A 25,715-nucleotide genomic window follows, 5' to 3' on the forward strand; every position below is an offset into this window, starting at 1 on the left:
AAAAAGTGAAATTTAAATCATAAAAGTTTCCCAAATAAAGTTCGATAGTAACCACACATATAAAATGGTTCTCATTTGCCTAGGTATTAATGATATTATATGCAGGATCCAACTCAAAAATTATAAAGAAAATAGAGTGTCAGTGTGATATTTCGAAACCAGCACTTACATTTTAAAACAAATTGATATAGGGAAGTTTAAAAAGTAGCACAATCATTAATTCCAGCCACATACCATTGATTAATTATAAAAAATACATCAAACCGAGCACCTGTGGATCAATCCACCAGTCTACAACAAATAACATAGTTCTTGATCACAATAATGTTTGTAAATAGGCCCCAAATCAATTAATATGGGAAAAATAATTACTAAAAATTGGAAAATAGAATAGAAGAGGTGAACAGAAGACAACTGAAAAAACAATCCAATCTAGAAACAGAAACTCATTCAAGCTCCAATCCCTTTGTAATGACTAACTTTTCTTATTTCCAACTCGTCATCTTTCACAATGGATGTTTACTTCTGCAGAAATGCTACTCTGCTTTTGCATGCTCATAGTTACACAGGAATATTGACACAATGCCGAATTTGAGAGTTTTTAGCCGATGATTTAATTTCGCATATTCCCACTACCTAGTGTGAGCTCAAGATCATCAATTCCAACCTCGTGAATCATCTCCCCTTCCCATGGCTTCACCGCCATATTCACCAACCCAAAATCTATGCCCTTTCCCTTGTCTGATGTGGCATCCTTGGAAGGAACTTGTCGAGCAGCAGGCTTCACAAGGTTAAAAGTTGGCGAAGTTGGAACAACATTGACTGCATTAGCATATGCTTGAAAGTTCATCCATTTCAAGGAATCTATAGTCGAGGTGTCTGACAACTCGTCGCACTCGGGTATAGTAGCTGGTGTAAAACGATGAGCACGAGTTGGACTGGCTGGGGCGGATGCAGCAAAGAAAGGGATATTAAATGCAGACATGGATTCTTTAGCAAGAGTTTCCAAAGTGAGAGTTTGCTTTTGGATTCTTGTGGGGGAGGAAAGAGGTGGGGTGACGGGAGCACTGTTTGATATTCGGAGAGATGGAAGAGCAGTAGGGAGCGAATTAAGGAGGTATGCGAATGGGTGAGGAGGAGCATTGGCATCATGGCGAGACGGGCTGGGGAATGAGGAGGAAGATGGGCTCGGCTGATACGAAGGAATCGGACTAGCAAAATATGAAGACGGAGGGCTTGGATTTCTTGAAGAACACGGGGTAATATTAGTTGAGGTCCCTCCTACTTCCATTGGACATGGCTTGCATCCCTGTACATAATTGACGCATAAACTCAGATTCTCCAGCAATCTACAATTCAACGAACTTCACAGAGAAAAAAGACCATACAAGGGAGAGTACACTTGATGCAAATGAGGCAGTAGAAAAAAATCTGATCATAGTTTAATGAAGTTTTTCTCCAAAAATATTATTGAAAGTATAATTAGCTATCAAAATCTCACGAAGTGACAAGATTAATTTTTTCGGCTGAATTTAAAAAAAAAAACAGAAACAGAGGGAAATGCAACAAAAATGAGAATATCAGATCAGGATAGAACTTTTATTTTTTCTCATGTAAATTCTAAAAACAGTGGATTACAGATACTGAACAAGTTGATCCACTTCTAAAAATGCCTATCCCTTTCAGATTAATAGGAAGAAAAAGTAGGAAAATAGCTAGAAACAACAATAAAGAAAACACCAGCCATGATCCAAACATAGGAAACGGGAACATATCTTGAACTCACAGATCTACACAAATCCAAGAATAGCCCATTGCCAAAACTTAAAAATCACCTTCAATAGGAGAGATCCCACAAATAAAATCAGCGCCCCAGACTCCAAAAAAGAAAATAAGTTACGTTACCTTGCGATAAGTTGTGCCATCGGGCTCAACGATCCAACCAGCTTCAGCACAAAGAGCTTTCAGCACTTCATTGTTGTCACAGTGCTTAGGCAGATTATAATTCCCCTGCGCCCTTAACCCCGAATAAATCTTGGCCGCAATTGCTCTCCTCCGCCTCTCTCTTCTCCTGTTATTCTCTCTTTCTCTCCAAGATGGCTTCCTCCTCCCCGCTCCATCACCTCCACCGCCGCCATCCCCGCAGCCTCCGCCACTTCCACCGGCTCCCCCAGCTGCCGACGACGAAGCCGTCGATCCTCCGGCTTCCCACATCATTTTCAGGGATTCTCCTTTCCAAAATGAAGCCTTTTCTCTCTGTGATTATATATAAACCTGCGTGCTTATATAATAATTGGAGGATTGTAGTAGGCTAGACCGTAGAGTACTCACGAGGAGTACGCTTCTTCCCCGAGTGTGGAAGAATCTGTGTGTTTCTGTGTTAAAGGGTTTCTATTATATTAAAATAAATTAATAAATATACAAATAATAATAATAATAATAATAATAATAATAATAATAATTAGAGCAAGTTTAAACTGTAAATAAATGCAGTCTACTGAAACTTTTGGCGAAAAATAATATATCTGCAATTCAGTTTCACCCGGTGGGGCCATCCCCTCAAGATTATTTTCTTATATTTATAATTAAATTTTATTTAATAAAAAAAATTGTTATATATATATATATATATGTATATATTTAACAACAAAAGAGTTTAAATAATATTATTTAGTTTTAGTGCACTTGTGATTTAGTACGCGAAGAAAAAAATAAGCACAAACTAATTTGTGAAACATATGTTTAATTCGATCCGATTCATGATAAATATTATTATTTTTATAATAATATAGATCGAATAAATATTTCTTATGAATATAAATTTATAACGTACTATTCAGGTTATTTGATTTTATTTATTGTTTTTATTATAAATATTCTCGCGATAAATCTTACTCAATTATCATCATGCTGTTGCAAAAGAGGTTTAGTACAGTGTCGGACCAGAAGGGTTGTCTCCTCGATTATTGAACTGGTCAACAAACCAATGGAATCATTCCACGTCATCCATGTGGTCCCACATCCGTTCGTATTTGTCATCTCTATCCCCACACTTCTATATTCAACGCCATAAAATAAGTTTATATGCTAATAAATAATTCATGGTTAAATTTACTCTTTGATTGATTATGGCTGCGCTGTCTTGTGGTAGTTCTAATCATTCATACCTCTGTAGGAGTAGTTACGATTGAAATTTGAAATGGAGTTTCAAAATTCGATCTTTCGATCATACTATCCACATAATTCAGTAGTGGAATTATGATTTTCCAATGCATAAATACCTTAGATCAAGTTAATTAACCGTCTTGATTTTTCTAAAATAAAACAAGTATTATTTATGTAGTCTAATAAAACGTCTTATGCTATTAAAACTATGACAAAAACTTGTGTGAGACGATCTCACGAGTCGTATTTTGTGAGACAGATCTCTTATTTGGGTCATCCATGAAAAAATATTACTTTTTATGCTAAGAGTATTATTTTTTATTGTAAATATCGGTAAAATTGACTCGCCTCACGTATAAACAAGAGACCTATTCTAAAACTATAGAAGTGTTTTAAATTTTTAACGAAGATTTGACTGGCATTCTTCATCAAATTTGTGGGAAAAAAATTCCAAATAATAAATGTAGATTTGGGAAAGAAAAAAAAACACAGTACACTACTAGTGGCGTTCGAACAAAAAGACAAAAGAAACAATGGAAGGGCCAGCCAAAGCAAGAGGGCAATTTGCATTTCAATCTTGGTGTTCCTATTGGAAGAGCACTTGAGATTTACAACCAATAATTGAAAACACTAACATGCATGCATATCAACTATCACTTCTTGGCCTCATTGTCAAATCTTTCGCAATCATATCCCCACATGCCTTCCAACCGTAGCATGCCCAAATGCTACTAAATATTAATGTAGCATGAGCATAGCCCAAAGTTCGAAGTTCTCAGTAATTTTGAGCAACAAACTCTTAATACATAAATCTCCTTCACGAGCTGACGTCTGACGATAACCCCTCTCACAAAAAAATCGATCCTAGGGCATTTATCTAGAGACGGATCCGAAAGGAGGCGACAATTTTCATATGGGATTCCTTAATCCGTCCACGGGGACATAGCATAAAGGAGAGATTTTGAGAGATCGTAAATAATTTCCGATCGAAGAAAATGAAAGAGTTGTCTCAAGATAGTATCACGTTTGATGATGTTGAGCTGATGATGAACCATGTATTGGGACAGCATATATACCTACTTACTACCGTACAAAACACAAACTATGAACCTAAGAATTAAGATGCATGGAGGCAAATCGACTTCAATTCGGAAAAAGGTTTAATCGTAAGAGTTTTTGCACAACGAATCATCCATATGAAGTTCCAGAAGCATAAAAACACCTTTCAGCATTCAGTTACATGGATACCAGCGAATCTTTAAACAGGTTCAAGTTTTTGTGGCGGAAAGACTGAACATACACATGCAGCCACAAGTACAGATTTCTTAGATCTTACCAATTTTGCAAATAACTTGGTATCTGATATGATCTTCAAGTGCTATATGCAGCGAGGGAACAAAGTCTGTCCAACGTAACCACCGATCATTGCCCTTCTAACATTAGACGCGAATAATTTTGGGTTGTCTCTCAAAACCGCAGCAGCGTCATGATTTAGAGGATCCTCGTAATTGGGTTCCTGCAAATACATGGGCTTTTGGTTAAAAAACAAATAAAAATTAAGCCTTAAAAAAACAAAAAATTTGAGCAACAAGAAGGACGAGACTACCGTGAAAAGGTGATACAGCCCATAGATGATCGTGTTTATATTCAGCACAGGTTTCCAGTCTTCTCGAAGAATGTTTAGACATACATTTCCTTCTAAGTCGATATTAGGATGGTAAACCTGCATAAACACAATTAATCAGCGACAAAGCTTTATTTAGATACATGATGTAATAGATAAAATAAACCTTTCTTTACCTTTGTTTTGCACTTGACCTTTGGCGCTTCATGAGGATATATGGGAGAAATTTGGAAAGAAAAAATAAACACCCCACCCCTGAAACACATCGCACTAATATCAATGGTTGTAGAACAAATTAATAAGGCATAAATTAGTAGGATAGCACCCTCCAAGGGGCCTATAAATGAGTTTGAATTGCCATAGTCAAGGATCCCCGATTAAATAGAAAACATAGAATGAGTACTAACTGATAATATCCTTCATCAGGGCGAATGGTGACTTCAAAGTTCATCAGGTCATCCTTGCCATTGGGAAATGATATGCTACATGTCTTCGGCAGATTTAGTTCGCTAATATCTATATCAAATAGAGAAGAACAAAGTTAAAGTCGGAGGATAATGACAAAGGAAGTCTCAGAGGAAATGCAGAAAAATTCGAAATAAATTGTTTAGCACATGATGTGTGCATCAAGGAACGACGACTTTGAAATATCCTCTATGGGAAGGTGAACCTTTATGGGTGTGGGCGTGAATGGGGAAGAGCAAAAATTTCCATGAAAAATCCCTCCAAATAGTTTAATTAGAAATGGCCATTTAGAGTTAGTTCTCCACTGACAAATCAACAAGCAGCGTAAACAGCAAGCTCAAATGAGCTGTGAAATAGAGCATGTTAGGAGATAAAATTTTCATGATGAGAAAAATGGCATGGGAAGAAATAATAGCTGCTGATAAGCTGAATTCTCTTTAAATATTAATTTATTTGAAGTATTACATGCCATTAATGGAAACAAAAACCGAATGAATAAGCATCAAAGAACCTTATGTGAATTTTGACCAACACTTAAATGTTAAAATAGAATAGATCCACCATGAAGTTGCCGATAACCCATAACTTCTCTCCTCACTAAGTACTTGCTCTTTCACATGCAACTTCAGGTGTTATATTTGAAACTTTCAAAAAATTCACAGTTTAATGTACCTGGAATATCAGTAAACAGGTTAAACTATTCATTTGTGTGGAGTTTTCTACCTTCTCACATTATTTTGGTCAAACTATTAAAAACCAAACAATAATACTCGTGAAAGAATCCTAGAAACCAAAAAGATATGAGAAGTCATAGGTATACATTCATTTGAAGAAACAAAACAGATAATCATATTCATTCCTCATTCATTGCTGAAGGATAAAAGAAACCTTTGTTAAGCCGTAATTCACCAGCACTTTGCTTTTTCATGGGAGGCCCCCCACTGGCATTTTCAGCAAGTTCTCTTTGCTTTTCCTTTACTTTGAACAACTTGATCATGGTCCCTAAATGTATAATATACATATGCAATAAAAAAATAATGTAAAGAAAATGAATATGAAATTAAAGATGTAAAAGATACGTATAACAAAGAAAAATGAACAACTGTGGGCAAGAACTAGCTGTCAACCACTGAAATTCAATCCACAAGGTCCGAATTTCACATCTTCGAGATACAAAAAATAAAGAATGAAGGTTACAGCAGAGTAACTTAAAAACAGGACACCAAACATGAGAGTAAAATAAACTCTAGATTTACCAGAAGGCAATTTAATAGGATATACCATAGACTAAAAGACCAAGTAAGATGATCTTGGCTTTATTGCTTCCATTGACAGGATTAATGAGCATAGAGGTAATATCAATCATTTCGCTTTAAAAAACTTTTCCTTCCGGGACAATAATTAAATATACCCAAACTGGCTAGTTGTGTGTTAAAATATTAACTGATAATCGTCATTACTATCCACCATGATAAAATTGAAGATAAAAAAGGGTGGACAAAAGAAATGAGAAACATAGAGCGGTCAAGTAGAAATAGAGAAGTGATCAAATAACAAAAGCAACACCTACAACAAACAATCAGTTTATTTACAGAAAAGTGAAGAGATCATAACTATAGAACGAGGATTTTAATGGCCTAAGTCAAGTTCATGTTTCAGCCACACTAGGTCATCCAGATATGGGAGAAGTAATATTGGTTCTGTAAGACTGTTGAATTACAATGGAAACTAAAAGCCCCAAGCATTTTCGAAGGATGAGAAATACTCTTTATTAAATATTTAAATGAATAACAGGCAGTTATTCTGAAGCGAGAATAAAATCTAAACTTAATTCGAATGACCAAAAGCCAGCCATTGATTTTGAAATTCTAAAATCTCCTTGCTTTATAGGTAATACTTCTAAACTGCATGATGCTGAAATTCAAATTACCCATTACTTTAATGAATCATGGATTCATGATCTCAAGTAAAGCTAGCAGAAAATTTCGATCAACGGAATATCAATTAAATATTCTGTTAAACATCAAAATAGCTTTTGCGACTAGACTTCCGAAAGATGACACCATAATTGTAAAACTACTTTTTTCCTGAGAACTCGCTTGGTCTAACCATAGTTCTATGCTTTAACAATACTCTTAAGTTGCAGACAAGGAAAGACATACCTAAAACTAACATCCAAGGTGTATCTTACATCTATTGATGGTAACTGGACACCAAAAGATCAATGAAATATAAATATATTTCCCACAAGGGACTCGTGGCACTAATACCTAACTAGAAACATCTTTACCGAGAGCTTATGTTGGTAGCCAACAAAAATTATATACTGTAATCTGAAAAATTCAACCTCTAAATAACTCGATTTAACGCAATCAGAGCTAACAACATAACCATCTCCTGAGGAACCATATGGAGCTAAAACTAAGCACAGACAACGCGTATAAAGTAATCTTAACAAAAAATAAGATGGGTGATGGAAACTATACCTGTCGAGGTAAAAATTCGAAAAAATTAAAGCTTCGTTCAGCTTGGGGATTTGAGATTTCAAGAGAGAACTCACGAAATGGAGCCTTACATGGCTAAACCGAGTGTTTACATAGAGCTGCCAAAACGTGACGTGATCATGTTATTCACCAGTTTACTATTCTTTTATCTAAAAGCGTGTCTGCGACATTACGTGTTCTGTGAAAGTTTGCAAAAAAAATTAAACGCCGTTGCCGGGGATCGAACCCGGGTCACCCGCGTGACAGGCGGGAATACTCACCACTATACTACAACGACTTGATGTGTTTCAAGATAGAATATATTTTAATAGTTAATAATCTATAATTTTTATTCACTATTGGTTATTGAAACCAACGATAAGAGTCAATTTTATTTTGAATAACCAGTAAAAACTTTAAGTTGTCTTTACATAAAATGATTTTTATGGATTTAAATTTATTTTTATTGCCTAGATAATTTATTTTAAAAAATTCAAATTCATTTCACTAATTATTTACACTATATCTATATAACTCACAATGAATTTAAAAAATTCTTACAATATTGGATANTTGTTGAAATATTAATGTATTGATAATAAAATATAAAGTCGTGAAAATAGTGGGAACGTCAAATGTCTCCGGATGCATGGTGATGGGACTCCCATTATTATCCCAAGTATCAAACATTTGACCAGTTTGGATTTAGATTATACTTTTGACTCTTATATATATATGTTGATAATTAAGTAAAAGATTAGGATTTAACCAAATAACTGCGAATATAATAAAACTATTTAATTGAAATAAAAGATAAATTTGTTTAATAAATATGCTTAAACTAGATATTAACTGAAAATTATATATTGTATGTTCTTCCAATGGGTAAATTAAAACTTTAATCCGATTAATGGGTAAATACCAACAAAAATAATAAAAGAATTCTTGAACTTTCTAAACAATTATAACCGCTTTCCTACCAATGACATTGTCTAGGCCCTACGCATATCGTAAACACAAAAATTTTTGTGAGACGATCTCACATATCAATTTCGTAGATCGAATTCTTATTTGGGACATCCATGAAAAAAAAATATTTTTTATGCTAAGAGTATTACTTTTTATTGTGAATATCGATAGGGTATCGTGAATGGTTGTTTTTATAAGCTTAAAATTTTAAAATTATAAAAAGGTACATAATTTTTATTTTTGAACCCAAAAAAAACCGATTGAAATGCCCCCATCAATACTGAGAGAATGGCGTCAGCAGGCGGGTGGGCGGGTGGGAGGGGAGTGCATGCGTCAGCAAAACCATCGAGTTTGCGACTTCTTCGAAGAAAGGTTGGCTCTGACTCAGATGTGGGCTCCTTTATCAGGGGGAGATGGAATCTTTACCTTTATCTTCGTAATTGCGTAATGCAGCCACTAGTGAAGTGCCACGTACGAGAACAAATGGGAGAAGGAACTTTATTCATTGACTCGCCACTGATGGCAGCCTGTGAGCTTATCAAAACCCCGAAGCAGCCCCTCTATAAATAGACTTGTTTATCCTAGATTCTTTCTTTATCAACCTAAGTTTGAATAGAGTTGACTTGGTCCAACTCACGAAGTGAAGCAGAGAGGACTTCACTTCGGGTATTCGGAAAAGGTTCCCATTTTCTTCATCTTGGTTTTGATTGTTCTTTGGCTATTGATTGTTGGGTCGTTACCAAATTTGGAAATTGATGCTCTATTTTCACGGTGTTGATTTGATGTTTGATTGATCGTTTTGTGTTTTAGATGACGGGGTTGAAATATTGTTCTGGCTTTTGTGGCACATAATATTCTTGAATGAATTCTACGTCTATTTACTACAGTTTCAGCGGAAAAAAAATTATTTTTCAAATTGTGGATACTTTAAGGCCGATGATACTTTCAGTTTGATCAACTCGAATTCGTGTACTTTTCTTGATTCTTATATGATCCGGAATCCATTCCCTTTAGTTGTTAGACTTGATCAACTAGATCAAGAGTCGATTTTTCGGTTTATCGCTTATTCTTATTAAACTAGACTATGCATCATGCCTCTGTAGCATTTGGATTCCCATGTGTCCTCCAGCGCAGCCATCCTCTTCTCCTGCTGAAATTGGTTTCTACTGGAGTGATGAGCAAATATTTTTGTTCCTGGATGAATACACACACGGAGCCCCTCTCCCAGAGAACGTGCTGGCAGGTTCAAGCCCTTACCTGTACCCGCCCTCGAATTTACCAGGTTAACTTCGATTTTCATTTACTTATGGACTTTAGATCTGGATGACCCTAATGATATGATCAGTGGATACTACTGGCTCAATTCCGCGTAATTCGATACTCAGTTATATATATGACAAAAGGTTTTTTTTGTGTGTGTGATTGATTCGGTGTCTCTATCATATATACACATTTAGGATTGAGCAAAGTATGTCGTATACAATCATATGGATCGAGGTCTTTGAGTTGATTTGTTTTTGTAGTGATCTCAATGTTAAGTAATGATATTGCCTCGTAGAGATCCGTGGACTGTACATACTTACTGCTCTAAAGTTAAACTCAGTCACTTCAAACTGTGTGGGGTATTTGCAGAAGGGATTTGGTACTTAGTACACTCGAATGAGAAAAAAGAATCAGATTTCGGATTCTGGAAACCCAAAGGACAAGCTTGTAAGATATACTCGAACTCTGTGATAAATGGATGGCGCTCTACTTTAGAATATTATGAAGGCAAAGCCCATGATGCTGCTCAAACAACAGATTGGGTTATGCAAGAGTATAGCTTTACTCAGAAGAAATTATTGGGTGAAAAAAATAACCCAAAGGTAGCTACCGCATTAAAAAAAAAGGATGCATATTTTTATGATGTCGCTTAGTTATATATAAGCCAACCCGCAAATCACTGTTAGTTTGGTTGGTCATTTTGCAGGAGCTAACATCACTATGTAGAGTCTTCCTCTGCAACGGGAGTAGTCACATAAACGGGGCACACACCAAAGGCAGCAAAAACATAATTGAATCAGAGGATATTAGTTTAAAGGCATCAGTTATTCCAAAAACTAATATTACCTCTAAGCAAGATTCTAAAAGTGAATCTAAGGTGGGCAGATTTACATTTGCTGTGGGTTATATTTGATATAAACTGGATTCCTTTCTTAATGTACCCCTTTCCTCTTTGCTCTTTGTTTTATTTTGTATTTTGTAGAAAAACTCTTCTCCACGAGAAATTGCAGACTTCAAATGTTTCATGAGTGGAGACTACTTGGAAGTGGATGATTTAGAAGACCCTGAATCACATTCTTCGAGTTCACAGAACTCGAGCTGTCCTAGCAAGTTATCAGATGAATATTTTGATTGGATGGCCTTATTACATGAACTTGAGGAAGGGGATGTTGCTGATACACAGGGAAAGTATTTGAGTTCTAGATACAGTATCACCACGTCAGTTAAATCAAATGATGTAATTATGGTTCCTCCCTCATCAGGTATGTCAGTATCTCCGACGTTGCTACTTTGAAGTCCACATACACTCATGACAAACTCCAGCACGAGAGTGAGGGGTGTTATCACCTTGTAAGATTTTAAAAAAAAAAACCAAAAATTTTATGTATGATAAGGTCTCACCCCCTGAAATCTGTTTAGTTGGCCCATCTCGCTCCTCCCTCTCCGGAATTCATGTAAAGGCCTCAATTGCACTGTTGTATAGATTTTGGCAAACTTGAGATACTTCACCCAACGAGATATGCAAGAATCACAAAGTTTTGGCATATAAAGTAGTAGCCTAGTTACTCATAAAGCTTACTTCTTTCACTTGAATATCTACCTAGGACCTATATTCACTGGCGCTGCAAGTACTTCCAAAAATGAACCATTAAGAGATGAACACATGCTAGAGCTGTCTACAAAAGGGGATGGATCGGAAACGAAAAATGAAGGCAATTCAAATTTCTGCGATGCAATCTTAAACGAGGAAAAGAATGAGAATGATGCGGGCAGAAAGAAATTTAGGCTTAAGCAGTACTTCTGTTTCGCTTACTTTTAAGTCGACCGTCAACCAATCATACAGCGAAAGAAGTTGGAAATACGGGTCTCCTTAGCATCTTCGGATAGGTGTCGAAAGAACGAGCAAATGAGATGAGGGATGACGATCGATGTTAATGGGAATTAGGGAGCAAGATGTTTTTACCACTTTGATTTCAGTTTATTTATTCATGTCGAAGAGATTAGGATATTGATCCTGCATTAAAAAGAAGCGAACTCTGGAAAACTGCAAGTGCAACATCCGTTTACATTTTGTATTATTCGAAGTATCAAATTGTTACATACAGTGTGATTTAGCTGAAACATACTTGAACGCTTGTCATTCTACGCTCCAGGGCAAGGCTTCAAGTTGTTATGTATTTGTTGCCAAGACTGTCAAAACAAGATAGCAAAACGGCCTGCAACTCGTGACACCCACTATTTGGGTGAGTTGGAAATTATTAACCCAATCCACTTATTTGACGAGATGGGTGGACCCTTGACTTATAACTTAGCGGACAGGGCAGAAAATGACCAACCCAACTTGTCTAGTTAACGTGGTGGGACGGGCCAGTTCGACGATCCTATAGCCGACGAGCGTATAGCCCATTTTGACTAGTCGATTTGCCTATGATGTAATCAAATATAATGTCTTTTGTGTAGTTAATTTTCAATTTAGTTTAAATATACATGTCACTTTTTGCCAACAAAATAAAATACATTCAAAATTTTAACAACTTTGTAAAATCAACTATTTATTATGATTAAAAAAAAATTTGTTTATTTCACACAAAAAATTAATTCCAATAATCAAAATAGAAAATTTTAAAATTTAAAATATGTACAACGTATATATTTATTTTAAATCATTGATATATTTGAAATATTAAATTTTAAAAAAATGAAAAATTAAAATAAATTTAAAAATATGTTTAAAGACTAAGTGATTTATATCAAATTAAACAAACTGATGTGCGAACTTAAATTGGTTCAATCAACTATTGAAATTAAATCAAATTTATGTTTAGTATCAAAATTTAAGGTGTATTTTAAGTTATATAATTAAATAACGAGGTTGTTATTATTATTGGTGTTATTATTATTATTATAAACACAAAAATTATGATTAATTTTTAGAATACAATTACTATAGTAGTTAATGTGAAAAAGAGTGAATTGTGAATTTTGAAACTAACATTTTTAGGGAGAGTAATATTGACAATTAATTATTAAAATGATAAATTGGAGGGTGATTAACAAATTATAATGGAGTATAAATAACATTATCCGAACTATATTTAGGTAATTAATGGAAAACCTTATTAAAAAAATCGGTTAAAATATTGATAAATTAAAAATCCCGATAGACGAAACTTAAAAGTCCTAATAGTAAACTTAATCGACGAGTCCGAAATTTATACAACAAGATTGATAAAATTGGCTAAACTGCATATAAATTTTTCTCTATTGTTTTGTTACAACAATAACAATAATATAAATACATGGCAATCTTTATAACAAAAAACAATTATATATAAAACAAGTAATTATAACAACGAAAACTTTCATGTATTGTTCATCAATCGTGTTCACTTTTGTGCTCATTGTTGAGAATATCGTTGAGATGATATTCACTTAATATGTGAGGCCCTAGGCCGAAGAAGGAGGGGATGATCGCCAGTGTCATGAGGTTCTACAGACAATGAGCGACTCATGGCAGGTTTCTAGTCGAAGAGAACATAAACGAACCGATCTCACATCGGAATGAGAGGGATTCCAAAACTGTTCAGGTATGAGACTATGCAGTTGAAGATATGGCTGGGATCGGGTAGGGACCCGTCCCGTAACCCCCTAACCCGATCCCCGATCCCCGTCCCGATAAGAATTGGGAATAAAAAAATATTCCTGATCCCGTACCCGACAAATATCGGGACCCGAATGTTCGGGATCCCGAATGTTCGGAATCGAGTCGGGAAGGGAGACAAAATCTCGATAAATATTTTTTAAAAAATTCGGAACCTGAAACTATGAAACCACATGCCTTATGATGTGAAACTAGCATAAGAGATTGAGTAGAGATGTGGCTTCATTTCCCAATTCTTGGATTACACTTCTGATTAGGAGGATGCTTTGTCATGCGTGTATTCTGATAGTTTGTGTTTTAGAAGATTCAATATACTTTTGTATCATTTTGTTGAGTATCATCTTCTGTACTAAAGTGCTATTGAAATAAAATATCTCTGTTTTTATAATTTTCATTACTTGCATCTTCTCAAGTCAGTGTTGATGTTTTCTCTGGTTAATTAAATTACAAATGCAATGATTCATCAAATTAACCCTTTAAAAATGTTATGGTTCCAATGGATTCACTCATGAAAACGTGCAACAAAAACCAGAACATTTTTGCAACCAAGTGCTGAAATTGTATGTTCAAATTAAAATGTAACATGAATGTTCAATCTGAAAATTATCTACCATCTATCAAACTACTATTTCCATTCTGAGAAAGCAATCACAGGTTGAGAAACATCAAACATTTGTCCAAACCGACATTCAAATACTAAAGCAAGAAAGAAACAATTGCAAAAGGACATCATCCGCCTAATTTTGATTCCTCCGTACGTCTAGGACGTCCTGCGAAGTATAGTAACAAAATCATTCATCCAAACTTTCACGAGGATGAAACTTTTAGTCCCACAGGTCTCAGCAAGAGTGTGTTCCGAACAATCAATCATCTAAAAGTTGATGAAAGAAAATGACAAAATCAGAATTCAATTAAATAACATATGAGCAAACAACATACGCACTTTGAGTCTTTAGCATAAGGTTTTTAAAGTCAAGATGACTTCATAACATATCATGCCAATCTAAATATAAAAATGTATCCAAACAAAAAAAAATATTAGATTCTTACCATTAATCTATTATTCTTCCACCACGAGACCTTTGGAGCTTACACTTGAGGGATGCATTACTTTGTTGTGTGCATGAGGGTACCTACAAACAACATATATTATATAAACATAATCTAAAAATATAAAATATAAATATATATCAAGCACCAACTTTTTTTAAAAAAGAAATATATCAAGCACCTACTTACCATTACACAAAACTATAAATATATACCAAGCATGAACTTACTTCGCTCCAACTTACTGAGCCACATTCTTCTCCATGAACATCAATGACTAAATAAAATAGATAATAAAATCATGTGATCATTTTCACAATTACAAATAGGTGATCAATAATTGAACATAAACATACATCCACTAGTGCACACAAGTGCTTCATAAAAAGTACTAAAAAATTTAAGTAAACATAATTTAAGTATTCATAAAAAGTACTAAAAAATTAAATATTTACTTACTTGTGACCACTTCTTCACAATCTTTATAAAAATTTAATTCTTCTTCTGTCGGTTCGTTGTATAAGTTAATTTCTTCACCTCTAAGCCAATCACTAGTGCACACAAGTGCTTCCACTATTTTGGGATGCAATGATGCCCTAAATGGATCCACGACCCTCCTCCCAAGGCTAAAAGCGTTCTCACTAGCAACAGTAGATGAAGGGATTGCAAAAATATCCTTGGCAATTTTTGAAAATACTGGAAATCTTGTTGTATTCCCTTTCCACCACTCAAAAACATCAAAGCTTGAGCTCCATTTCACAAAAAGATCCGACAAGTACTTGTCCACTTCATTAGTTATCTCTTCTTGATTTTGAGATTTTTTTATTTGTGACATTTTCAGATGATAGTTCAATTTAACGGGATCATTCTTATAAATTTCCATCAACTCTCTGTCAACGTCACCATCATCAATCTCGTTAAAAGTATCAAAAAGTGAAATGCCTTTATATGCATGATACAAATCCATTAGACAATTCTTTAAACCATCAATAAATGATTGTATTTTAGTAGCATCCAATTTCATATCCCCCAAATGTATTGCAATCATTTGAAGTTTATAACGAGGATCTAGAATATGACCTAGGAAAATAAGCTTGTTCACCTTCTCAAGATCACCCCAATACTTCTTGAACTTACTTTCCATTCTCATAGCTATTTCTTGCAATGAAGGATCTATGATGTCAAGCATTGTCTCGTTAATGACGGTCCCCATTGAAACTATTTCCTCCCAAATCAAAGTTGATGTAGTTGTCTTGCTAGCACTAAGTTGCAACGTAGTATCATAAAACCTCTTGAGAAAATTGACAAAGACTTGTGCTTTTTCCCAATCCTTTTCGTTGGGAGGCCCCACTCTCTTTTTCTTCTCCGAGCCATCAATCTCCTCAAAATATTCAGCAAATTGTGCATTCTCTGTCATCCTTCCAAACACTTTCTCAAACTTGTATGCAACAGAAAGCATTTTATAGGTGGAATTCCACCTTGTAGGTACATCCATTGGAACGGTTGACATTTTATCCATCTTCAATAGGATAGCACACTCCCTAAATTGGTCCAACCTTGCCCCAGAAGAGTGAATATATTTCACACAGTTTCTAATAGACTCAACTGACTCATTAAGAAACTTCAATCCACTATTGACAATTAAATTTATAATATGACAACAACATCTCAAATGCAAGTACTTACCATCAAATAACAGAGTTTGCTATGGGCAGGAACTTCAGTTTTGCAATACTTGCAGACAGCAACAATAATTGCAGACAGCAACAATAGCAATGACCTCATTTTTTTCATTTTTTCTCACAATTTTCTTGGCATGTGACCACACATTCGCTACATTTTTTCTTTTAGCTCCAACATCTACTACTTCTTCTTGGATGATAGGTGTTTTGGATGGAGATAATGTTTCAGGTTGAGTGGTGGAAGGAAGGCTACTACTTCCACTAGATGCATCCATATTCACCTAATCAATAATAAAAGAAAAAGATGAGTTGTCTATAAATGTATTCATAAGTTCTAGTGCATTAAAAAACAAATATTTGAACAAAGTAAACCAAACAAACAATTCAAATAATTCTAATGCACAATTAGAAATAAATCATTCACAAGCTTCCCCGATTTCTACTAATCTCTAACTTAACAAAATTTCAATTAATATTACAATTCTTATGCTTGTTACTGATATACGTCTTTATTTTAGAGAACTAAATACATATTTGACATATTTTATCAAAGGCTAGTTTTTCAAAACTGTATTTTCTAAGAAATATTGAAAAATTAACTTGTTATTTTCTAAATTTATAATGAATTAATAAGGTAAACGGTGCAGAGATTGTTGTGTGAGCATCTATGAAATCCGGGATGGCCGGAGGCATGAGATGTGGTTGCCGTTAAAGAACATTAACTGTGGAAGATTGTGTCTCGCAGTGACTGTTTCTGAGTGCAACAAAAAGGTACAATTTATCCTTCGACGCTAGCCCGTTTATATGCAATCCTGCTTTTCTGGGGATGATCCCACCTGTTTCATTTGAATCTTTGAAACAGGGCTTGGAATTTTTTAATGAAACTCACCCAACCAATCAAAATACGACCCAAGAATCAGAGAACTTCGAATACATGCTAATACTTACAAAAAATCAAAGAAAAACAAACAAAAAAACAAGCAAGAATTCACGAGGAAGACAACCAAGACTCACGCAAAAACAGGGCTCGTGTAATCGGCTCGGGCTGCTCAAATGGAGCAAGGTTCTCTCGATTCAGGCCGCTACAGAAGACGTCTGGACCTCAGCTGTAACCCACAGCGGTCGAGCACCGATTCACGACGACGCAGCGGTCGGATTCGGGAGAAGGAAAAGGGGCGGTGGGTTGGGTTTAGGGCTTTTAGAAAGAATGGTGCGTATCATGTATTTGGGTGAAAATATGAAATTTGATAGGGTCCACACGCTTGAATCATTGTACTGAAACTTTATTTCCTATTTTTTAAATCTAATAAAAAATTAGTAATATATTCGGGTCGGGTCGGGAATCTCGTCGGGTATATCCTATATTCCCGATCCCTTTCCCGATTCTGAGCGGGTCCGGAAAAATCCCGATCACTCGGGTCGGGAAAATTTCGGGTCGGGCCCGGGTAGGAAGTCGGGAAGGGTCGGGAATTTTTTGATTTTTGCCAGCCCTAGTTGAGGAGAGTTTTAAAAATTTGATATGTGTTACTCATATCGAAAATGTGTATCATCTTTTCATGACACATAAGAACTCCAAAGTTAAGCGAGCTTGACTTGAGACAATTATGAGATATATAATCCCTTGAGAATTTTTCTTGTATGAGAGATGACATAAACAATATGGAAAGACTCGTCTTGATACTCGTCTTAATATTATGAAAACAGTCCTCGAACATGAAATGTAACATAATAGATATACAATTTTTATTTATTTATCAACTTCAATTGCTAAGTGTCAAATGCCATTGGTAAAAGCTTATCCAATTTGACAAAACCGGTTCGAGTTGGTCCCATGATTCAGGAATCTAATTGCACAGGGATGTCCAATAATAAGTTGCCACGTGGATATTTGAAACCCCTCGGCATCTTCAATTTTCGGGAAGGTTCCGCGCAGTCAATAGAACCCCTTCACAATCTTCTTGTTCTCGTTCCATATTCTCTTGTTCTACCTTCACGCGGTTCATCTCAAATCTGAATGTAAGTTCTCTCTCTCTGGTTCTTGTGATACCTTTTTTTCCCTTCAAATATTTAGTCCTGGGTTACTTTGTTTAATTTTATATATATGATTTAATTCGGTAAATATAGCGATGTATTCTATCAGTTTTGTGTAAATTAGTCACGGATGGATTTCTATTTTCGCTTTTGCCCGGTATCATTTAGAATTACGAATTTGTATGCTACGCCTTAATTATTATGTTAGAATCACGATCATACCCTATCGCCGAGGTGATTACTCCCTTGAATTAAATATTCTGCATATATTTTTTTATTACGTCCTCTAAAATTTTTGGAGTTTTAGAGCATTAGTTTCGGAACCAGTAAGAAAATCTGGGCTCTGCCGCTGAATCGATCAATATGGACAAAGGGTGTGTAAATATATTTTGATTGCAAAAATGTTCTTTTATGGGAACTCATACATTGTCCGGGGCGACTGGGTTGACTCCATTTTATTTGTAACTATTCAGTTTAGGAGTTCATCTATTGATCAGTTGAGGTCTTGCACATTACTGTGGTAGTGTGGTTATGGTTTTTACCTATTTTCTTTCAACCTGTTCGAATGACGACTTTCGAATAAAACTCCTGTTGTAGAAGTTTTGACACTGAATTAGAAAGATGGAAACTGGGTTTGGTGAAACAATGAGCACGCAGCCCCCTAGCCCATCATGCTCCGGGAGTAGCAGCAGTGATGTTGGAAATTTTGAGTGTAATATTTGCTTTGACTTGGCTCAAGACCCGATCGTTACACTTTGTGGTCACCTATTCTGCTGGCCCTGTCTTTATACATGGCTACATGTCCACTCTCGTTCGCACGAATGCCCCGTTTGTAAGGCTGGGATTGAGGAGGAGAAGTTAGTTCCTCTATATGGGCGGGGGAAGAACTCGACCGATCCTCGCTCTAAATCGATTCCAGGGATGGAGATTCCGCATCGCCCCTTTGGACAAAGACCTGAGACAGCTCCTCATCCGGATCCAAATGCTAACCCATTTGCACAGCAAGGGTATGGATTTATGGGCGGTTTTAGTCTGTTTGGCGGTTTTGCACCTGTGGCTACTTCCCGGTTTGGGAACTTTACATTATCAACGGCACTCGGAGGTCTCTTTCCATCTATTTCTAACATCCGTGTTCACGGATTTCCGGTTGTCAACATGCACAGGGCAGGTCCTGGTTTCCACTACGGGTATCCTAATGCATTCCATGGAGGACATGCTCAGGGGTTCCCCTTCCCCCAGCGTGGCGATCCGCAAGAACAGTCAGATTCTACACTTAAGCTTCTTCTGTTGGCAGTCGGTTTTTGTTTGCTCCTGACTCTAATTTGGGGTTAAGGTACTACTGTAAATGGTAGGAACATCTAAGTAGTGATTGTTGCCTTTTGATACACACAAATCAAGTTTTAAAGTTTTATTTAAGTTGTATTATAATCAGAAAATGAGTGTTTGGTACAATGACAATGTCTGATTCTGTTCAAATGTATGTCCTTTGAAGAATTTTATAACACTCTCTCCAAATATGTTTGGTGCCTCGTAGTAGTATGATCAAATCAACTACCACTCCATCAGAATCATTTTCATAAATTTCGGTGAACCTAATTTGTGGTTGAACCCTTTGATTACAAGTCAAGTTGACATTCTATGGAGCTGCCACAAAAAAGAAAAAAGAAAAAACCCCTTGAAGGAACGAGAAAACGGAAAAAATTACATGAGTATAGATTAACATTCTGAATACATCTCTTGATTCTTAGTACGTCAACATAAGGACAAATGAAACATCATTTTTGATTAAGAAGGAACAACAAACGATGATGCTTAATTTTTAGTCTAAAGATTTGAATTCGTGGGACCAAATTTATACCGTATGCTTGCAGTCTTGTAAAATCCCTAGTGTAACCATTTAATTTAATTACTTGGAATAATTTAATTACTAACAAACAACGTTAAGATCGTATGATATAATTAGAGAACACATAATTAATAACAGAATAAAGATTTTAGTCGAAGGATGATTTAATCTTGGAATACTAGTAGTGATTCTCTATATTTTTTGCCCTCAACATCATAAAAAAATTAAATTAGTAAAGAATAATAACTTTTCTTGATTCACATATTTGATCACAATTATAATATATATATAGTAATATAATGATGCATGGTTGAAATAATTTCAAAAAACCCAAAAAAAATATAACTCGGAATTAGGTCCCCACGACGACTTAGTTGCCATGCACCAACTCAAAAGCTAAAACAAAATTAACTTTGGTCATGTTCTTCTTCACCACCAATCATAAAGTGGCAAACTTTTGGATATATTTTTAATTAATGCTACTCTCCATCCATGCATTTTGGTTCATTATCCATGTTTTCATCTTTTCATGATTGCCATACTTTTTTTTAATAATCGAGCTTGGAAAGCGAATAGGGACATGTGATAAAGAGAAAGGAAATCTAATTTTTTTTCTAGCCAAAATAATATTGAAATTTCGTGTCTCATGATATATTATAAGCTACTGATAGATCTTGCTTTTCTCTATTGAAAAATAATAATTTTCCTTAGTCCGATGATTTAACGAGATGCCTGGATTCTTAATCGCGACATAATATCCACTGATTTCATGCTGATTACCGAGTATGAAAGGAAACCGGGAAAGAAGTTTCCATTTGAATAATATCTCACTGTCTTGGACCGAGCCCATGTTTTGGCTTTGCAACCCGGCCAGTCATCCAGCTATCCCTTCAATTTTTTAACCACCAAAATTTCAAACTCTTGCTGAAAAAAATAAATAAATAAATTCAAACATGTTACTTAAAAATATATATAAAAAAAGACTTAGAACTCATTCAAACACTTCCCCCCACCTAACACACCCCCACCCCCAATCCATATATATAAAAACCACTCGGCTTCTCCACCATTTCCAAAATGTAGAAAGAATCCCACACATGAAGAAGCCCAAACAAGCAATCTCATCTCTATTTTTCATTACCAACATTTACCTATTTTTTGCCGCTTCTCTTGCTACACAAAATCATAGAATCCCAATCCCACAAACATTTCGAGAAGCCCCAAAATTCTATAATGCCCCGCACTGCCCTTATATTTTTGATGATGATACAAACAACAATAACGAAAACAACAAAAAAATCTGCTTGTCCTCATCTAATCAGATTGTCCACGTTGCGATGACACTGGATTCGGCCTACATCCGAGGCTCATTGGCCGCCATCCTCTCCGTCCTGCAACACACGTCATGTCCACAAAACGTCTACTTTCACTTTGTCACAGCCGCCTCAGCCTCCCCCTCCCTCCTCCGCACCACCATCGCCGGATCCTTCCCATATCTCAACTTCCGAATCTACCCTTTCCGAGACTCGGCCATGGCGGGTTTAATCTCCACCTCCATCCGCTCCGCCCTCGACTGCCCACTAAACTACGCCCGTAGCTACATGGCTGACCTCTTACCGCCATGTGTCCACCGAGTCGTGTACCTCGATTCCGACTTGGTCCTTGTCGACGACATTGCGAAGTTGGCTGCCACCCCACTTGGGGGTGATAAAGTCTTGGCGGCCCCGGAGTACTGCAGCGCTAATTTCACCTCGTACTTCACCCCAACATTCTGGTCAAACCCTTCACTTTCTGTGACATTTTCCGACCGGAAAGCATGCTACTTCAACACCGGAGTGATGGTGATTGACCTGAACCGATGGCGGGCAGGAGATTACACGAGAAAGATTGAAGAATGGATGGAGTTACAGAAGAGAATGAGAATATACGAACTGGGCTCTTTACCACCGTTTTTACTGGTTTTCGCAGGAAATATCGCCCCGGTGGATCACAGATGGAATCAACACGGGCTTGGCGGCGATAACTTTCACGGGCTTTGCCGGGATTTACATCCGGGCCCCGTTAGCCTGCTCCACTGGAGTGGTAAAGGGAAGCCATGGGCAAGACTCGACGCTAGCAGGCCGTGTCCATTGGATGCACTTTGGGCACCTTATGATCTGTTAAAACCTCCATTTTCATTTGATTCCTAAACTAATTAACTATTAACAGATCATAAATTGTCCAAAAAAATTATCTTTTTTGTTCGGTGTATCTTCTTATATCAATATACACATATGTAGATACAATTAATATCAGGTATATACACATACATATATATGTGTGTGTGTACAGTGGAAGAAGGTGATGATTTTCGAGATATGCTGTACCGGAAAGAACTATTAATTTTGGTGGGTTCATTATTTCTTTTCTTGGATAATATATATTTATATTTCATATTTCAATTCAAGGTTAATTGATCGTCAAGATTCCTCGTAATGATGTATAGTTTGGTGAGTGATTTTTTGTGAGAGAGTCTCACGAATTTTTATCTCTGAGACATATCAACCCTACCGATATTAACAATAAAAAGTAATATTTTTCCATAGATGATCTAAATAAGATATACATCTCACAAAATAATATCCATCTCACAAAATACGATCCGTGAGATCGTCTCACTCAAGTTTTTGTCTAATTTGATTTACATATCGATGGGATTTATTTAGAGTCTTATAAATCTTATTTGTGAAAGTAAATAAATCAAATCGGTGCCAATGTCTCTTACACGCTAATTAAGCTAGTCTCATCTACATAATTAATCTTCATATATCTTCTAATTTACACGAACAATTTTAGTCTTGCAAAATATGAACACTAATTTTCATATATTTATAGTATTTATAAAAATTGTTTAATTACAGTTTTTACTTAACAATTTTTAAGATATGTGAGGTGTCCTAAAGTTTAAATTAACCACGAAACTTTTCTTGGTATATGTGCTCATTAAGCTCGACAATAATATTTAAATTAGTTTAATATATGATTACTATGTTATATATTCAGCAAATTTTAGCTTTTAGTGCATTTCATTGTAATTAACTAATCCTTTTTATGATGACAATTTTTTGAGGTATTCCCGTCATATTATTATATTCTGCAAGTGTCATTTGACTTTTTCTTTTTTATAATCGCTCCATATAGCCTTATGGCTTAGGCATCAACACGGTTACTATAAATTCTTATATATATATATATATATATTTACCAAGCATTTTATATCTTCTAGTCACAGATTTCACTTATTTTTCAAATTATGATAAGGGCATATTACATCTCAGTCCTATAAATTAGTCTGTTTTGAGTTTTAGTCATTTAATTAACAAATTTTATCTTTCAAACAGTAACTTGGTTTTTTGTCTTTTTTCGAAACTATTAAATCTGTCAAATATTAGTTATCTGACACTACATGTGATAAGAATAAATCTTATATTATACATATTAAAATATAAATAAACAAAAATAAATGAAAAAGACAAATTTTTTTCCTCCAATTTTGAAGTATTGAGAGTCGTTTTTGCTTTATTTTTTTTCTTTATTTTTATCTGATTAATTTTAATTTGAGTGATATGGGTTAAATTCTTGTCACATGTGCCACATAAGAAAGAATCAGTATAAAAAAAATCATATTCGGAGGATTTACTAGTTTCGTACATAAAAAATACCAAGATTAAAAAAATCCAAATTTGTAGGACCGAGTATTTGTCGCTTTACCAAAAGCTATAGCTAGCTTGGTAATGATGCAACTCAAATCTTTTAAACCGTACAGCAGCTCAAGCACTACGGTTCGATCGCTCTACCAAGCAGGGACAATTATTGCATCCAACAAAGTTACTATATGAAAACCAAACTTTAAGAAATCATAGGACTAAAGCTCAAAACATGTCAACTTGAAGAATTAAAATTACAATAATCCTTTATCAAATTTAATCACATTGATATGATCTATTATTCAATTTTAAGTGTATATAACTTTGAAATTAATTTATCTTACTTTTTAAATTATAACGAATCACACACAATACAAATTTAAAACTTTAAACAAGTTAATGACAAAATCTGAACATTCAATCGTGTGTTGTAACAAAATACGACATTGAAACATGAACATCTGAAAATCATACAGGAAATATAATCGTTTTTAGCTGATAAAACAGTGAAAAAATGGCTATAAAATATTTGGAATTTTACTCGGATTTAGTCTGTCGGTGCAAGAAGTGAAATACAACGTAAAAAAGGTTTTCCCAAGTCCACGTCCTCGTTAATTATTTAGCAAGACTTTTGAAGGGGGGCAATTATTTTCTCTCCCAAAATTAAATAATCAATTTCAAGAAAACAGAATATATTGGTATTGTTTCTCGAGGAAAATAATTAATAACGGCAATCACATCGTTTCAATGGATTTTTTAATATATAAATTTTGTATTCTTATTTTTTTAAAATATACAAAATTAATCTTCATTGCTCAAATAATTTTTTTGTTATTTACCACAAAATTAAGTCAATTGAACATGATTAATCGACTTTATCTTTTTAAAAATAATTAATACTATTAATTTAACGCGGCTTAGGAACTCCATATATCCACCTCCATTACTATAAATGGGCGTGACAGAATATTTTGTTGATCTTATTCTATAAAATTTAATATTATGTATGCTACTCTTGACTTGACATTAACATATCATATCTTTTAACGCGGTCTACCAGAATTTATTAAATTACTATTTTAATATTCAATAACTAGATCCATATCGGAATCTGAGTTCGAATGGCTGTAAATGTTTTTTTTTTAAAAAAAAAAATTAGTATTGAATAATTCTGAAAATATGCTTGTTCTTGAACCACAACCAAAAATTCCAAATTATCTAATGTTTTCTTGTTGGTAAGCAAGCATGGTTTTTTTCTTTAATGGACGAACAATTCAAAAAATTTAGTTAACTTTTTTTTTATATATATATAAAACAAGTGAAAATTGTTTTTTTTTCCCCAAAATATAAATTAAACGGAATATTTATCATCGCTTGTTGGAGCTGATTCATGAAATTGTTTACTGGGTTTACCTTAATTTGTTGACTTGGTTAATTTAATGACAGCAAATGAGAGTTAGATCCATGTTGTCGGCCAATATTTTAATGTTTGTATAAGGAAAAAAGGTAATTAGTAAATTATAATGACGTTTTGTCAAGGTCAAATTGTGTTACCAAATCTATTTAATCAGTTGATTCCCTTTCGAAAATATTTTAATACCGAGATTCTAAGTCTATCAGAAAATTTAACCATGTTAGTTTGGTAAACTATATTGAATAAGATTTGTGTGACACATTCGTTCAAGAAAGTGTTGATACGAGAATCAAACTTATGTCTATCTGTCAAACCGCTCACTTAATCCATCAACTTGAATACTTAATCGGGGACAAGGTTAATTCGATCTTATTCT

At 34.9% G+C, this 25,715-nt stretch overlaps 5 protein-coding genes and 1 non-coding gene across 6 annotated transcripts; 3 read left to right on the forward strand and 3 right to left on the reverse strand.

Moving 5' to 3' along the window:
- Positions 1 to 216: 216 nt before the first annotated feature.
- On the reverse strand, positions 217 to 2,379 carry LOC140983253 (protein BRASSINAZOLE-RESISTANT 1-like). The gene is made up of 2 exons (XM_073450211.1): positions 1,906 to 2,379; positions 217 to 1,309 (listed from the first exon to the last, which is right to left on the reverse strand). Exons 1-2 carry the CDS (start codon positions 2,215 to 2,217, stop codon positions 614 to 616), a joined length of 1,008 nt encoding a protein of 335 aa, XP_073306312.1. The 5' UTR covers positions 2,218 to 2,379; the 3' UTR covers positions 217 to 613.
- A 1,928-nt stretch (positions 2,380 to 4,307) lies between these two features.
- On the reverse strand, positions 4,308 to 7,897 carry LOC140983222 (NEDD8-conjugating enzyme Ubc12-like). The gene is made up of 6 exons (XM_073450175.1): positions 7,741 to 7,897; positions 6,143 to 6,256; positions 5,197 to 5,305; positions 4,966 to 5,044; positions 4,772 to 4,888; positions 4,308 to 4,681 (listed from the first exon to the last, which is right to left on the reverse strand). Exons 2-6 carry the CDS (start codon positions 6,249 to 6,251, stop codon positions 4,544 to 4,546), a joined length of 552 nt encoding a protein of 183 aa, XP_073306276.1. The 5' UTR covers positions 6,252 to 6,256; positions 7,741 to 7,897; the 3' UTR covers positions 4,308 to 4,543.
- Positions 7,898 to 7,963: 66 nt separating this feature from the next.
- On the reverse strand, positions 7,964 to 8,035 carry TRNAD-GUC (transfer RNA aspartic acid (anticodon GUC)). Its single transcript has one exon. It is a non-coding gene; the product is annotated as a tRNA-Asp (tRNA).
- A 1,164-nt stretch (positions 8,036 to 9,199) lies between these two features.
- Positions 9,200 to 12,114, forward strand: LOC140982490 (uncharacterized). The gene is made up of 6 exons (XM_073449024.1): positions 9,200 to 9,385; positions 9,810 to 9,988; positions 10,339 to 10,571; positions 10,676 to 10,846; positions 10,952 to 11,231; positions 11,574 to 12,114. The coding sequence occupies exons 2-6, from the start codon at positions 9,823 to 9,825 to the stop codon at positions 11,786 to 11,788; spliced, it is 1,065 nt and encodes a 354-aa protein (XP_073305125.1). The 5' UTR covers positions 9,200 to 9,385; positions 9,810 to 9,822; the 3' UTR covers positions 11,789 to 12,114.
- Positions 12,115 to 18,231: 6,117 nt separating this feature from the next.
- LOC140982491 (uncharacterized) lies at positions 18,232 to 19,869 on the forward strand. The gene is made up of 2 exons (XM_073449025.1): positions 18,232 to 18,378; positions 18,991 to 19,869. The coding sequence occupies exon 2, from the start codon at positions 19,015 to 19,017 to the stop codon at positions 19,723 to 19,725; it is 711 nt and encodes a 236-aa protein (XP_073305126.1). The 5' UTR covers positions 18,232 to 18,378; positions 18,991 to 19,014; the 3' UTR covers positions 19,726 to 19,869.
- Positions 19,870 to 21,431: 1,562 nt separating this feature from the next.
- Positions 21,432 to 22,708, forward strand: LOC140982426 (probable galacturonosyltransferase-like 1). The gene has a single exon (XM_073448924.1). The coding sequence runs from the start codon at positions 21,577 to 21,579 to the stop codon at positions 22,426 to 22,428; it is 852 nt and encodes a 283-aa protein (XP_073305025.1). The 5' UTR covers positions 21,432 to 21,576; the 3' UTR covers positions 22,429 to 22,708.
- The last annotated feature ends 3,007 nt before the right edge of the window (positions 22,709 to 25,715 follow it).

This window comes from Primulina huaijiensis, chromosome 8, assembly GCF_012295235.1.
Source record: "Primulina huaijiensis isolate GDHJ02 chromosome 8, ASM1229523v2, whole genome shotgun sequence".
Taxonomy (NCBI): Eukaryota; Viridiplantae; Streptophyta; class Magnoliopsida; order Lamiales; family Gesneriaceae; genus Primulina; species Primulina huaijiensis.